General features: G+C 38.8%; 2 protein-coding genes across 2 annotated transcripts; one reads left to right on the top strand and one right to left on the bottom strand.

Moving 5' to 3' along the window:
* Positions 1-645: 645 nt before the first annotated feature.
* On the bottom strand, positions 646-8,181 carry LOC146457484 (uncharacterized). The gene is made up of 8 exons (XM_085091881.1): positions 7,757-8,181; positions 7,049-7,234; positions 6,354-6,519; positions 5,470-5,501; positions 4,485-4,523; positions 4,209-4,336; positions 2,612-2,699; positions 646-1,955 (listed from the first exon to the last, which is right to left on the bottom strand). Exons 1-8 carry the CDS (start codon positions 8,042-8,044, stop codon positions 1,506-1,508), a joined length of 1,377 nt encoding a protein of 458 aa, XP_084948007.1. The 5' UTR covers positions 8,045-8,181; the 3' UTR covers positions 646-1,505.
* On the top strand, positions 8,098-11,807 carry LOC146457483 (uncharacterized). Its single transcript, XM_085091882.1, has 4 exons — positions 8,098-8,755; positions 9,734-9,844; positions 10,562-10,702; positions 10,965-11,807. The coding sequence occupies exons 1-4, from the start codon at positions 8,262-8,264 to the stop codon at positions 11,404-11,406; spliced, it is 1,188 nt and encodes a 395-aa protein (XP_084948008.1). The 5' UTR covers positions 8,098-8,261; the 3' UTR covers positions 11,407-11,807.
* Positions 11,808-13,397: the final 1,590 nt, after the last annotated feature.

The following is a 13,397-nucleotide window of genomic DNA, read 5'->3' as shown; positions in this document are numbered from 1 at the left end:
ACTGAAAAGCGAATTCTTTTCTCAATAAGCGGCCTCTGAACGCTTTGTAGTTTCCAAATCCTCTAAATCTACCATACGTTTTCTCTTGGTTCCTTTGTTATCGTCGCGCCATACAATTAGCTACAGTTTCACTTTTCTTGTCACGTTGTAATTAGCTCCCTCGGGGCGAGGAAACATACGAGCAATGAGCAAAATGTCCGCGCGTATTATATGTAAAACCATCGAATAAGATATATATATATTGTATACTTCTTGCATTTATTTCGCACCCACAAGCGGTTTTGTACTGAAGATGGATGAAGTTTCATTCGAAACATGTTTACTTCAAAAAACGTTGTAACTTTCAAAACAAATATTTCAAGCCTGCCGGCTCTTCAAAAATTTGGTAATTAAATAATTAATTATTAATTAAAACTTAATAAATTATGAATTTATTAATAAAAAATAATATTTACTCGGATTAATTAATTAATAATAAACTATTTGAACCTATGGGTTTAAAAGGTTTGAGCATTTGAATGGATCAAAAAGGAAATTGCACTCGGCAGTCCACATTCACCACTAACATATCGGTTCACATGATAAAGAAGAAAGCCATAGAATAACAAATCAAGTTACGTCGCGTTGCTTCTTATTAAATACACTGTGGTAACAAACAATATTATATTTTATTTATAACAAAATACCTTTACAAAGCTTTTCTTTAATATTTATGTGAAGCCAATGCAAGGGTGTATTTTTGACATTAATTTTAGAATACAGTTGTTATTTCCTTTCGGTAGTTTTTGATGGATATTTTCCAGATCATTTGACATTTTCCTGTTGTTCCAAGATTAAAGTTAACAGTTGTGCTGTGGACATGTTTGCCTACTTCCTTTAACCTTGGCTTGGGCCTCCTCGAAGGTTAAAATCAAAACAAAACACTTAAGTATTTTATCAACCTAACTGGTTTCCCTTTTTTATCTATTTCCCTGGAACAGTTGTGTTGTTCTTCCCTGTTGGTGTATTTGTGCAAAACCAATTCTTATCCCTGGTAGGGACCATCTGGCCTTGGTTGAATTAAAGTCGTTAACACGTTTACAGCACACTATAAAGTAAGGAATGATTTTAGGGATACTCTTAGAATTGATGTAAAGTAGTTGCAGAATAGGTGTACAGAAGAACCAGCTTCTTGAGAATAAAGAAGACCTACGAAGATTCCTGTTACCTCTCTGTTTAGCTGAGCGAGCCTCCCGGTTGCAGTTCTCGTCAAAACACCGAATGTTTATAAGACCAAAAACTATCAGGGGCCGACGCCGACTATTCAAGCACCGGCTGAACCAACACGGTCCTGAGCGCTGAACTTAGGGAAGTCGCACGCACGTTCGTCTGTTTGTCTGTTACTGAGCATTGGGTAAAGACTGATTTTAATTCACTACACTAATTAACCACTAACAACTTTTGAAAATGTCTCTGCAAAAAGAAATGTAATCGACAGTGGGTCCGAGTAATACACTCTAATTAACCTACTTTTTGAAGAAATCCGAAATCATTCTCTGATTGGTTGAGGGGGAGTTTTTACCTTTCATACCAGCTGATGCCTGCCTCTTCTTAGGTGAAACTGAAGCGGTGGGTAAAGTTCGCTTTTTAGCTGAGCCAGACAATAGGATTTTAGCTAGTCCAGATTTGGGACTCCCGCCCACTGGTGGGGAACCACCGTCACCTTGTTCTAATTCCTCAGTTCTTGAAAACGAATCTGTGTTACTTTCCACTGTCTCTTTAGCCAAGGCTGTACTCTTTCGATCATCAGGTTGGTCGTTTTCGAAAACAGCACTAGTTTTCTCTGTCGTGCAATTCTCCTGCACAGCTTTCTTTGCCGAACAGAACCGTAACATCCCAGTGTTGGAAATCTTGGCCTTCCAGTCGTAAGCGAACGTTCCTATTTCTTTTGTCAGGTTTTTGGCGTTGATGATAGGCTAAAAGTTAAAGAAAATAAAGGAATGAATTTAGAATCTCAAAACATTGATATGGTGGAAGCTAACGACAACACCCATCTGACATAAACGTTGGTATTCACCGATTTTCAGTGTCCATGGATTGATTGACTGACTGACTGATTGATTGATTGATTGATTGATTGATTGATTGATTGATTGATTGATTGATTGACTGATTGATTGGTTAATTGACTGATTGATTTTTAAGCGGCCTCTCAACGCCTCGCAGTTTACAAACCCTCAGAAAGTTGTTTTTGTGAAGAATGTAATATAACGTGATTGCATAGACGCCCAAAACGTTTGAAAAAGGTTTCGTGTTTCATTTCCGCATACTATGCAGCGTCATGTGACACTATTTTTTATTTTTCTGCCAATCCCTTAGGAGAGTACCTCTAAGAGTTTGTAATCAGAGATAAGGGGAGCGCTTTCGATGACACAAATCAACTTGTTTGACACAAATGGAAGTGTGACACTCGATGAATGCGTGGCTCTGCCCCTGCAACAAACATTACAAAAGACTCTTCCGAAGAGTTAATCGGCAGTCCCGACACCAAGAATGTTCAATTTTTTTGGCATGAAAGACACAAAGCAACCAACACGCCATTAGGCGATCAATTGTAGTCAGGAAGCATTACCTGATCTTCGTGGTCTGTTCCCCACATGAAATATATTGGCCCTTGTATTTTACTCTGCAGTTCAGGTGAGCACAAACGTTCTCCCCATCTGTGAAGGCACAAATGCGTCACTTGTTGATAGCCTGCAGAACAGGCTTTATTTAATTATTTATTTTATTTATTTATTTATTTTTTTTTCGCGTTTTTCAGGCGAGCGGAGCCAAACACAAGGCGAACGCACAGCGGCGCGCTTGCCTCCGCTCGCCTGAAAAATGCAAAAAAAAAAAAAATGAAAATAAAAACAAAAGTCTGCAGGCTACTAGTTGGATGTCTTTTCACTAACAAAAGTGTCAGAGGGTACTTTTTGCAAAAAAAAAAGAAAAGAAAGAAAGAAAAAGCGTATCGCTTGGAAAAAAGTTATTTTTCGGTGTGGATCCTGGCACAGTGAGCACTTAGTTTGCAGGGTTTATTATTGAGTGCGGAATTACTGGACTACCACAAATAGAAATAGATTGCCTGCTAAATTATGCAGTATAGCGTTTTTCTAGCATTGTTTGATCATGATTTTTGAGTCTCTTATTAACGAATAAGTAAGTAAATTATTATGTAATTTGTTTTTGCCTGGAATAAGTTTTATATCAATGGCAAATACTGTTTATCTTAAATCATGTATACTATTTTAACACTTTAATGTTATTATATTAATTTGACACGTGAACTTTATGAACGAACCAAATTACCTCTGAGACGTTACGTCATGTGTATAGAGATGATGATGATGATGATGATGATGATGATGATGATGATGATGATGATGATGATGTCAAACGTGAAGTGCTAAGGAAGGATGTGTTCCTATTACAAAGAGATTTCACAACTGAAAAAGAAAAACGTTGGTTTGCGTTTTAATAATAATTGAACTAACAGAAGAAACAGTCTAAGAAGTGTACGAAAACTCGAAACACTTAACAGAAGTGGTATGATTCACCGTCCCACAATCTGCATTAATTTTGTCCTCGTTTTTCCTGGCAAACTTCCACTCGTATGGGTGCACCATCCACATGTACTGAGTTTCCGATCGTTCTTATTCAAGTACAAAGATAGTTGAAAATGCATGTTTTTCGTCGACACGTATCAGTTCTCGTTTGTTTCGTTCTCCACAGGTAAACGATTTAAAACGATCGAGAACGCTATTTGTAGTGACTTCCGTGATCGATGTTGTTTCGCCCCGCTTTTATTCGTTTTTATCGTCCACACAGAAAGGCCTGTTTAAACGGTTTCTACATTTGCTCAACATTCCTTCAACAAAAGTTGAACGGATGTTGGGCAACTGTTGGATGAACGGAGTGTTCAAACGGTTTCAACGCCATTCAACGTTTTCAAGAACAAAAGAAATGTTGAATCGATGTTGAATGAAAGTTTAAACCAATTTAAATTGGATTCAACACCGTTTCAACAAGCGCTTTAAAAGGAAGGACCTGGCAGGATAGATTTGTTTTCAAATAAAAACGACCAAAACAGACGTGTGGACGAGGCGTTTTCCTGGCCTCAAAAATATGGGCGATGAGATGTGCTAGCTCCCTCTTATACTGAATCTCCTCCATCATATACATCGTACCTCTTAATTTCCTCTTCACCTAATACGCGATGTTTTCCTGTCCTTCGATGAACGCGGATGTAAGCAAAGTCACATGATCCAAGTGCCATGACAATCGGTACCACTCCACCTCGGTCAGACACTGAATCCTGAAATAAAGACCAAACTATTTGCATAAAATTATGTAAGTCACCCAATGCTGGAGGGTAGCCGTGTACAATTATTCCTTTGGACAGTACTGACTGTAGTAGGCAAATTAAAAGCACCCGAATTAACAAGAAAAAAGCATGACATCACCTTTCCATGATTTGCAGAATTGCTCTTGTCAACATATAGCTGCAGATAGAGATGGTAATGTCAGTTGATTAAATAAAACCAAGTCAAAGTGTATCAAATATACTATTAATTTTCCCTTATTGATTATTTCAGGGAAATATACTTCAAAGAACGATAAGGGTATTTTGCAGAATGCCAAACGCCTAATCCATAAACGTCCTATAATTTCAAGTGTCTACCATGGCAACAACTTAAAGCTAACCGTCTATATATTATAAGCAGTGCTTAACCCTAAATAGTATAGAAGAGTGCTTAGACCTAAATAATAATAATCGTTCCTTGCTGAACCTTAAACTGTTATAGTTGGCATAAAATGCAATGTTCGGTGTTGACATTCTGCAAAATACCCCTGCTGTTCAAAGAAAAGGCTCTAAATATTACCGGCAATTAAAACATAAGATTTAATGGCAAACAAAATAATTACCACCACGTATACACCAATGTAGTGAATATGTTTTGAGGGGAGGGAGTCAAAGACAAAGTGTAATGGGGGCCCTTAGACAAGGGTATGTCCAGATCACCAGGTGGCCCAGCCTCGTTCTCAGGCCAAATCACATTTACCGAGCAAGCCGAGCTGCCTGTCTGAGGCTTGGGACCGAGCAAGCCATCCCAATCAGCTCAATGGGTGCTGGCACCAAGGAAGACTGGGGACAAGGCTGCAGGTGGCCTGTTTTTCTGTTTTGTTTTCATTTTTTAACCTGAGCAATATGCCTATCTTGTCTGGAAAATGAAACAACAAATTTATCAGGGAGGAGAGAGGGGTAGGGAGAGATGTAGCAATTAACAGCCAGCCACCTCCCAATTTTCAATCTTGGAGCAAAGTGGCTCCTAGGAGGTTTTGGATTATCATCTCGCTCACAAACTATAAATATGCAATTTAAAAGAAGAATTATGAAGAATGGTAACAATAATATTAGAATTCTCTGGACATGCTTATTGAATGTACCTCATTTTGAAGTTCATCAGCAACAATCAGCCCTTTATTGAACGCAAAAACAAATGAGATAAATTTCATGAAATAAAATTAATAGAATGTCATCAAAACAGAGGTTAAAATAAATCGGCTTTTTAAAAAAAGAAAGCAGAGTTTCATCTTCACCAATGTTTGTTTCTTTCCACCCCACCATGAGGATAATTACAGATGACAACCTGGTATCAGAAAACTTATTTATAATTAAAGATTCTAAATTCTAAGTGCTTCACTGCCAACTGATAGCAGGAGTGATGCATGGAGCATTAAAACCGACCTAAATGACATTTCAGTTCCCCATTTGTTGTTTTAGCTCAGGTTCACTGGAGTTTTTGCGTACGACCTTAAATTCCTTCACGAAACATTGCTCCAATGTTTTATTCGCTTCTTTGTGCTTTGTTTTGTGATACAAACAGAAATCTTGCCCATAATAATAGGTTTTTATTGCAAACTAAGGGCAAAGCAGCAGATAAAACATTAGGGCAACATTTCCTGAAGGAATTCAAGGCGATATGCAAAAACTCCGGTGAATCTGAGCTAAAACAACAAAAAGCAATCTGAAAAGTCATTTGGGTTAGTTATCCTCTCAGCCCTTCAATTATAATCGTCACTCCAATAGAATTCCCCATGACATCAGTTACAAAGAGAAATCCAAACCTTTGTGTTTGGTGACAGGAGAGTAAAATAGGTGGGGGCCCAAACTACAAACATTCACTAGTTGTGCCCAGTCCCCTAGCTGGCTTCCACTATATCAAAACCATTCTTACAATAAATTGAAGTATGCAACTCAAAGGTCTTGCAGACAGAGTGTTCAATAAAATAAAGAGGGGCTTTAGAAAAGTAACAAAGGGGCTACTTACCAATGTTTTGCTGATTCAGCCAGTCCAAGGTCATGGATAGATTTTCTGCTGAAAACCAAACCCTAGACCGGAATTCTACAGCCATAGGGTAACGGCCATCAAGATATTTCCTGCACTCAACTACATGCCTCTTATTGTCGTCAGTGGGGTGATAGCCTGTGTGAAACTACGAAAAACAAAATATGTCTGATACGTTGTAGCCTAAATCTCAGGACTGTGGGGGAGGGGAAAAGGGGGCGCACTATGAACCTCCTCTCTCCCAAAGAAGACCTAATAGACAATGCAAGCCTTGGTTGTAGCAAAGTTTGCCCTGTATTTCATTTGCTCAGTAAGTCTGCAGTCAGCAGATGTCATTGAAATTACTTCAAAATAAACTAGATCTCAGATGTATCTGTAAATTAGTTTTTCTTCAACAAAACTTGACTCATATGAGAGATGACTAATGAATGTAACAATAGGGATAATTTGCATATCATTTTGAGTTTTAAATCACATTATTAGAAAAAGGGGGTGGAGGGATCCCAAGGGCCAAAACAATTAAAAAGAAAGTATGATTGGCTAAATTGGAATTTTCAGGGGGGAGGGGATGGGTGTTAGAGAAAATCCCTTTGGTGGAGGGGGGTATGGATATTTTCTGCAACTACACATCAGAGAATATGCATATTTTTCAAACTTTTGACTGTACTTTCCATTACCTGGAAGACCACAACTCCTAATTTGTTCTTCTGATAGGCAAGGAGGAGTGCAGAGTTGAACCTGTCCCAAAGCTTCTGTATTTGTGCTGGTGCCAATTCATCCCATGCGACAGATGTGTGTTGCCTTATGAAGCTTTCTGGTAGCTCATCTCTGACAACATGTGGTAATGCTGATAAAAGTACTGACTGAAAAATTATACATTTAGTATATATTAGTCCTTTTTCTTGCCAGTGAATTGAGTGCATTAAAAAATAGCTCATTTACCAATTGGCATTTTTTATGAATTTCTTGATACACCATTAACGCCATTGTATCTGCCCAGGATGAGGGGACTTCCTAGCTTATATTGACTGGCGCATACCTGCAAGATATCTGACTCTTGTTTTGTGTGCAATTTGAATTCCATTTATGTTTTCCCCAACGACAATCAGTGAGGAGTACTAATTAGCAACTGAAGGAATTTTCACAGAAAAATTATGTAATAAATGGAAACATTTCTCCAGGACTAGCACAATAACTACAATTTTACGTAATTTTTTATTGCGTGTAGGCATAGAGTTGAATGTGGGGGAGACCTGTCTCTCTCCAATCCACCTCCCACCCCTCCCAAGAAACACACACCCACCAGGCCTTCAATATAAAACTGGCTTTGAATTCGTGATTTTGGTTTCTTATCATACTTTGAATGGGTCACAAGTCAGCCTTACTTTTCTTGTAAAGAAACCGAATGCTTTGAAGTGAAACTTGAACCCAGCTGGAACACACTTGATCCATTTTTCGACTGCAGCTGGGCTGGGAATCGCATAGTTACTAGAGTCGCACTCAACACAAGGGAAAAACCTGGAATAATGCAACAAACGATCTTCTGTAGTTTTAACAGAGGCAGGATAGAACCTTCCACACTTCACAATGGACGAATCGGACCAGCCACATGTTCCCTGGAGAACTTTTCCCTTGAGATCTCTAGTATCTGTGTGAGCACTTTTCCCCGCCATTTTCCATTTGTTGTTGTTCGAACGTAGTCCCTCTCGTTATGTTGGGTAGGTCTGGGACAGAACAGTACACGTTTGTTTTCAATTTCAGAAGTTTTCAATATGGCGGTCGACGAAGAAGGAGGGCGACGTGACGAAAACCGCTAATCCAGCTCAAGTATTCATTCAATTTAAGTTGAAATAACGAAGCGAAAAGTTTCATTATCTCTTATTTTCCTTGATGTCTTCTTGGGCTGGATTCACAGACGAGGAGCTTTCTCGTTTGAGGCAACAGAATGCCGGTGAACAAGTGCCACCGGGGCATGGCCCGGGAGGACGAAAAAAGGCAACGATAAACTCTGCAAAAAGACAGCGAGCCCGGGAGAAAATACGAACAAGGCCACCTTCTGCAGATGTTAAAGCGTCGCTTTACAAGCATGAGGAGAAGGCAGATGATCAGAGAGAGCAGCGAAATAGTTCTACTCTGAACAGTAAGGAAAGGTCAACTTTACGGCATGATTCAAGAGAGGAAGAGAGCCGAGAAAATTCGTCTCCAGAATGTGAAAGACGAGTAAAGAATAAACAGATCCTGGAAGAAGCTCCACCGAAAATAAAATCTACAGATCGAAAAGTGGAAGATCCTTGCGAAAATAAGCTTACATCGAATGAGGGTAACTCTGCTGATGAGAAAAATATGATCGGCGATCTTCCTAAAATAATCGACGAGACCGAAAAGTAAGCTATATTTTGTTATATTTAAAGGATCTTAGTCAAATTTCCCTCACTGTTCACTGAAAACTCTGTATTTGTTCTTACGTTGCACATTAAATTTACATTCCACGTGAACCTGATTTGGTATCCTGGATACGTGAAGACATACGCGCTTCAATTAAAATCAGTTCTGTCGCAGATGCAACACAATAGGATCATCGGTACTATGAATGAGAGATCAAAACTAAGCAGAAATCCAAACCAGATTTTTAAGGTGATTCAATTAGAAAAGGTGATGTAATGAAATATTTTAAAACTTTGCGGTATATTAATATGGCTGTTTAGATGCATTCATCTTCGTCTATGTCAAAATAACAATTATTGATTACTCTATTGACTTCAAGCATTATAGCCTGTAGGAAAACCTGCGAGATCTTGATTATGTCTATACCCACACATGTTAGGGAACATGCTAACAATGCGAGAAATTATGTGAACTAAGGATACACAATGCAATTCAATGAAAACACATCAAGTGAGAGAATCGTATTGTAAAACTATTAGTCTTTGCATGAATTTGCCTGCATAATCAAAGAACTGTTAAAGACATTCTCATGATTGAGTTCCTGTGGCAAGAGTACCAGTCTTGTGTTTGGTCTCGCATTTTGAAATTATTTTTTAAACAGCCAACTAGTATTATAACTTACCAACTATTTATCAGTGCCCATCAGACCTCAATAATTCAGTTATTTTAGGGATAGTAGTTACTGGCATACAATTAAAATCTTCCTTGGTATTCAGTGTAATTCTAGTTTCCCTTTTCAAATAACATACCTATTGTAATATTGTTATAGAGACCTGGTTTGTTGATTCTGGGGACCAGTATAAGCCTTTGAAGTCCAGTCCCATAGCGACTTTGTGTACAAAAATGTGATGCTTTATAGTTTTTGCAGTTCTTTAAGATAAAATTAACACTATCTGGGGCTCGCTTATTTTTTTAAGGATACAAGCTATAGAAATGTCTGCACTGGAGAAAATGCAGGAGAAACAAAAGAAGATAGAAGAAGAAAACAAAAGGAAGAAAGCTGCTTTACAGGAAACAATAAAGAAAAGGTAAATCTACAATCTGATGACTGACTGCTTGGGGTGATGGACTGACTGACTGACTGACTGACTGACTGACTGACTGACTGACTGACTGACTGACTGACTGACTGACTGACTGGACTGGCTGCCTGACTGACTGACTGACTGACTGACTGACTGCCTTGGGTGACAGACCAATTGTTTGACTGACTGACTGACTGACTGGCTGGCTAGCTGGCTGGTTAGCTAACTGACCGACGGACTGACTGCCTGGGGTGATGGACCGAGTGTCTGACTGACTGGCTGGCTGGCTAGCTGACTGACTGACCGACTGACCAAGTAGTTGCTTGAGTTATTTTAATCGCTTAAAAGTGATGAAATATCGAGCTAAGTGACTAATAATGGTATGGGTAATTAAATGCTTGGGTTGACTGACTGACTGACTGACTGACTGACTGACTGACTGACTGATTGATTGATTGATTGATTGATTGATTGATTGATTGATTGATTGATTGATTGATTGATTGATTGACTGACTGACTGACTGACTGACTGACTGACTGACTGACTGACTGACTGACTGACTGATTGATTGATTAATGGTTGAAAAACCTTGCCTTTTGCAAAAACCATCAGTGACCTCCTTTGTTTTTCTTTTTTAATGCAGATTTCTTCTTTCATTAGTACATGCACCAGATCACCATAATACTTTCCATAACAATGTTTTACTTTTTGTCTCAGATATCAGAGAACTCAAGCTGAAGCCCAGATTCTGTCTTTGGTTCAGAAGGAGTTAAGCCATCTGGACAATCTGCTATCTGCTGATGTTGCAATTCTTAGAGACAAGATTGAAGAAAGCAGTAGAGAATATCTTTATGCACAGTAAGTTACAATTTACAATATGTTCAATCCACCAAAGATGGTGCCTCTACATTTTACCACAATACCTTGCAAACCTAACACAGCCAAAAGGCCCATGGAAAACCTTTTTTTTTTTTTGCCAAATCGTCCCTTTACTAACAACATTGTGTATGCTACATGAAGGTTTGAAGTTTTTAGAACTTTTCTGTGCATTTTTGTGAACGTTGTTGGGGTTTTTGTACGCTAAGAATTGAGTAAATGTTAACTCTACTTTTGTTTGCAGGAAGAGATACGAAAAGGCTGAACAAGAATTTGTCGAGGCAAAGATTAATTTACACAGAAAAACGGAGCGAAAAGACCTACTTACAGAGCATCTTTACACTATTATCAGAGAAAACGAACTTAGAAAGGCAAAGAAACTTGAAGAACTTATGGAAAAGCTGAATGTCTCTCCAGATGATGGAACCTTTCTGCAGCAGAGTTCTTGTCCTGAAGTTGGGAGCGATGAATCATCGAATAACCAAATCAAAGCAGAGATCACCGTGTTAAAAGAAGAAAAAGCAGCCGATAGTCAGAACAAGGAATTAGATTTAGAACCCAACAAATCTGAAGACAATGCGACGGCAAACACAACAACTGGCAATGGAATCAACGCTGGTATCACTGTAGCAGATAACTTGACGACTGAAAACCTTGTAGAGAATCAAACTACAGTCACAAGTTGATGAAAATCTTCTTGTGCTCTCGACATCCAACAGTTTTCTAGACCCCTACAATTTTTCCATTTAGCGACACCTTGAAGATTTCCAACTTTTGTTATTCACCATAGTAAAAATTCTCCCGAGAGTTACCCGATTTACTGTAGTCAGGCCGCTCCTGGTTACTTCCTTTTGCTCACAGTGCCGTTAATACGGACCTTTGGATTTAAGTATCTTTATATTTAACTAACACGTTTTAAAAACCTAGTCTGCCTTTTCGAAATAATCGACGTTAGAGAACGTTTAGTGCCGTTTTCGGGTTTTACTAAATTAAAATGAACGTTTTAACTGGTCGTTTTCAATGACGCTTGTACTTAGAGCATGAAAAATACCAAATAAAACTTCAGAGAAAGAACTGATAAAAAAAAAACGTTCCTTTATTCTGCGTCTTTCCGAAATCAGCAGCGCTTTTCCAATGGATAGTCCAGTTTTAATAAAAGTTACTACAGTGAACCCCCTTTACTGCGGACACCCTCGGGACCGCGAGTTAGTGTCCTTAGTCCGTAATATTTAGCATGAATTTATTTCAGTCAAATGACTGTAATTTATTTACTTTTGCCGGGGATTTAGCTGCTGTCCGTATCATCGGGGTGTCCGTAATGGCGAGGTGTCCGCAAGGCGAGAGTTGACTGTACAGACTGTTAGTGTATTGAAACCATGTTTATCGTAACTGTTTTTCGCCACGGTTGACGAGTCGGGTGGAAATGAAAAAAACGAAAGCAAATGCTTATTCGATATACTGGTTTGTTCTCCCTCTAAGAAATTCGTTGACATCTTGGTGTCTTAGAAATATTCCGTGAACAGAAAGAGGTATTTGGTTTCAGTTTCTACAAATATTTGACCAAACAAAGTAAAACTCCCGAATAACAAAGTCCTAAACGAAGGAAAAACGATGTGGGATAATAGATCCATTTTCCCTGTATACCTGCAACTTGAAAAGATTGACCAATTTTGTCAAGTTCTTCCCGTGTATTTTGAAGAAATCGCACGAAACTGATTATGCCGGCGCTTGTGAGTGGATGTAATAACGTTAAGGAAAAACATGACTATCGCTTGCTCCGGCTCACTAGTCTTGCTTTGTCGGATTTCAGTTCGCTAAGTTTGGTGCTTCATTTAGAGGGAATTACTTTGGTACAAGTCTGTTTTACCGGCTCTATACATCCTGGTACAATAAACTATTTAGAATTTAAGGCTAAAACCATCGGAAAAAGTCAATATTAATGATAAAGTTTAATTTTTCTTATTGTATGACTATTTTAGCGGTAACTAAACCCGATCAGTGACATGTTTGTACAGAATTCCTGATTTTGCGTCTCGGTGAAAATTGTTTTCTTTTCTTTTTCAAGCCAGTTGGGAAAAAATTAGGTGCGGCACTTAAAGCATGCCGTCTGAATCAGTGACTCCCAATCAAGGCGCTCCAGAGTCGAACTGAGATATATTAGGTTCGGCACATGAGTGGAGCGACGTCTAGAACCGGCCTAAAAGAAATATACAGAGGTCCACCCCTGATATCGTACAAAAGGGGACTCTCTCTAAAGGACATATTCCTGCGAGTGAAATTACAAAATGGCTAAAACGCGCGCGCGGAAGTCGCGCATGCTTGTTACTACAGTTTAATCCGACTGGCGGTATTAAAAAGGTTCCTAAGCGTTAGTGCGGCAACGGCAAAAGATCGTCGATCCCCCAAAGTTTTCAAATTACGTGTCGGCGTCTGTCCCAAATGTTTTCCAGACGAACGTAGACGCCGGGGAGGATGGTGGCAGGAAAGGAGTTCGGTAATTTTTTGGAGCCTCGAAAAGAAAAATAAGGAGCTACTCGTTATCTGAAAAAATTACAGAGAGATTTAGGGCTCGACGTTTCGGAGTCATCTTGACTCCATTGTCAAGAGAAAATCAGTTTATGAACACGGATATTTAAATAGACTAGAGCTGAAAATTAACATACTAATAGATGGTTAA

This window comes from Pavona decussata, unplaced genomic scaffold (genome assembly GCF_977016875.1).
Source record: "Pavona decussata unplaced genomic scaffold, jaPavDecu1.1 SCAFFOLD_242, whole genome shotgun sequence".
Taxonomy (NCBI): Eukaryota; Metazoa; Cnidaria; class Anthozoa; order Scleractinia; family Agariciidae; genus Pavona; species Pavona decussata.
The sequence above is the reverse complement of the archived record's forward strand: the minus strand, read 5'-3'. Positions and strand labels throughout refer to the sequence as shown.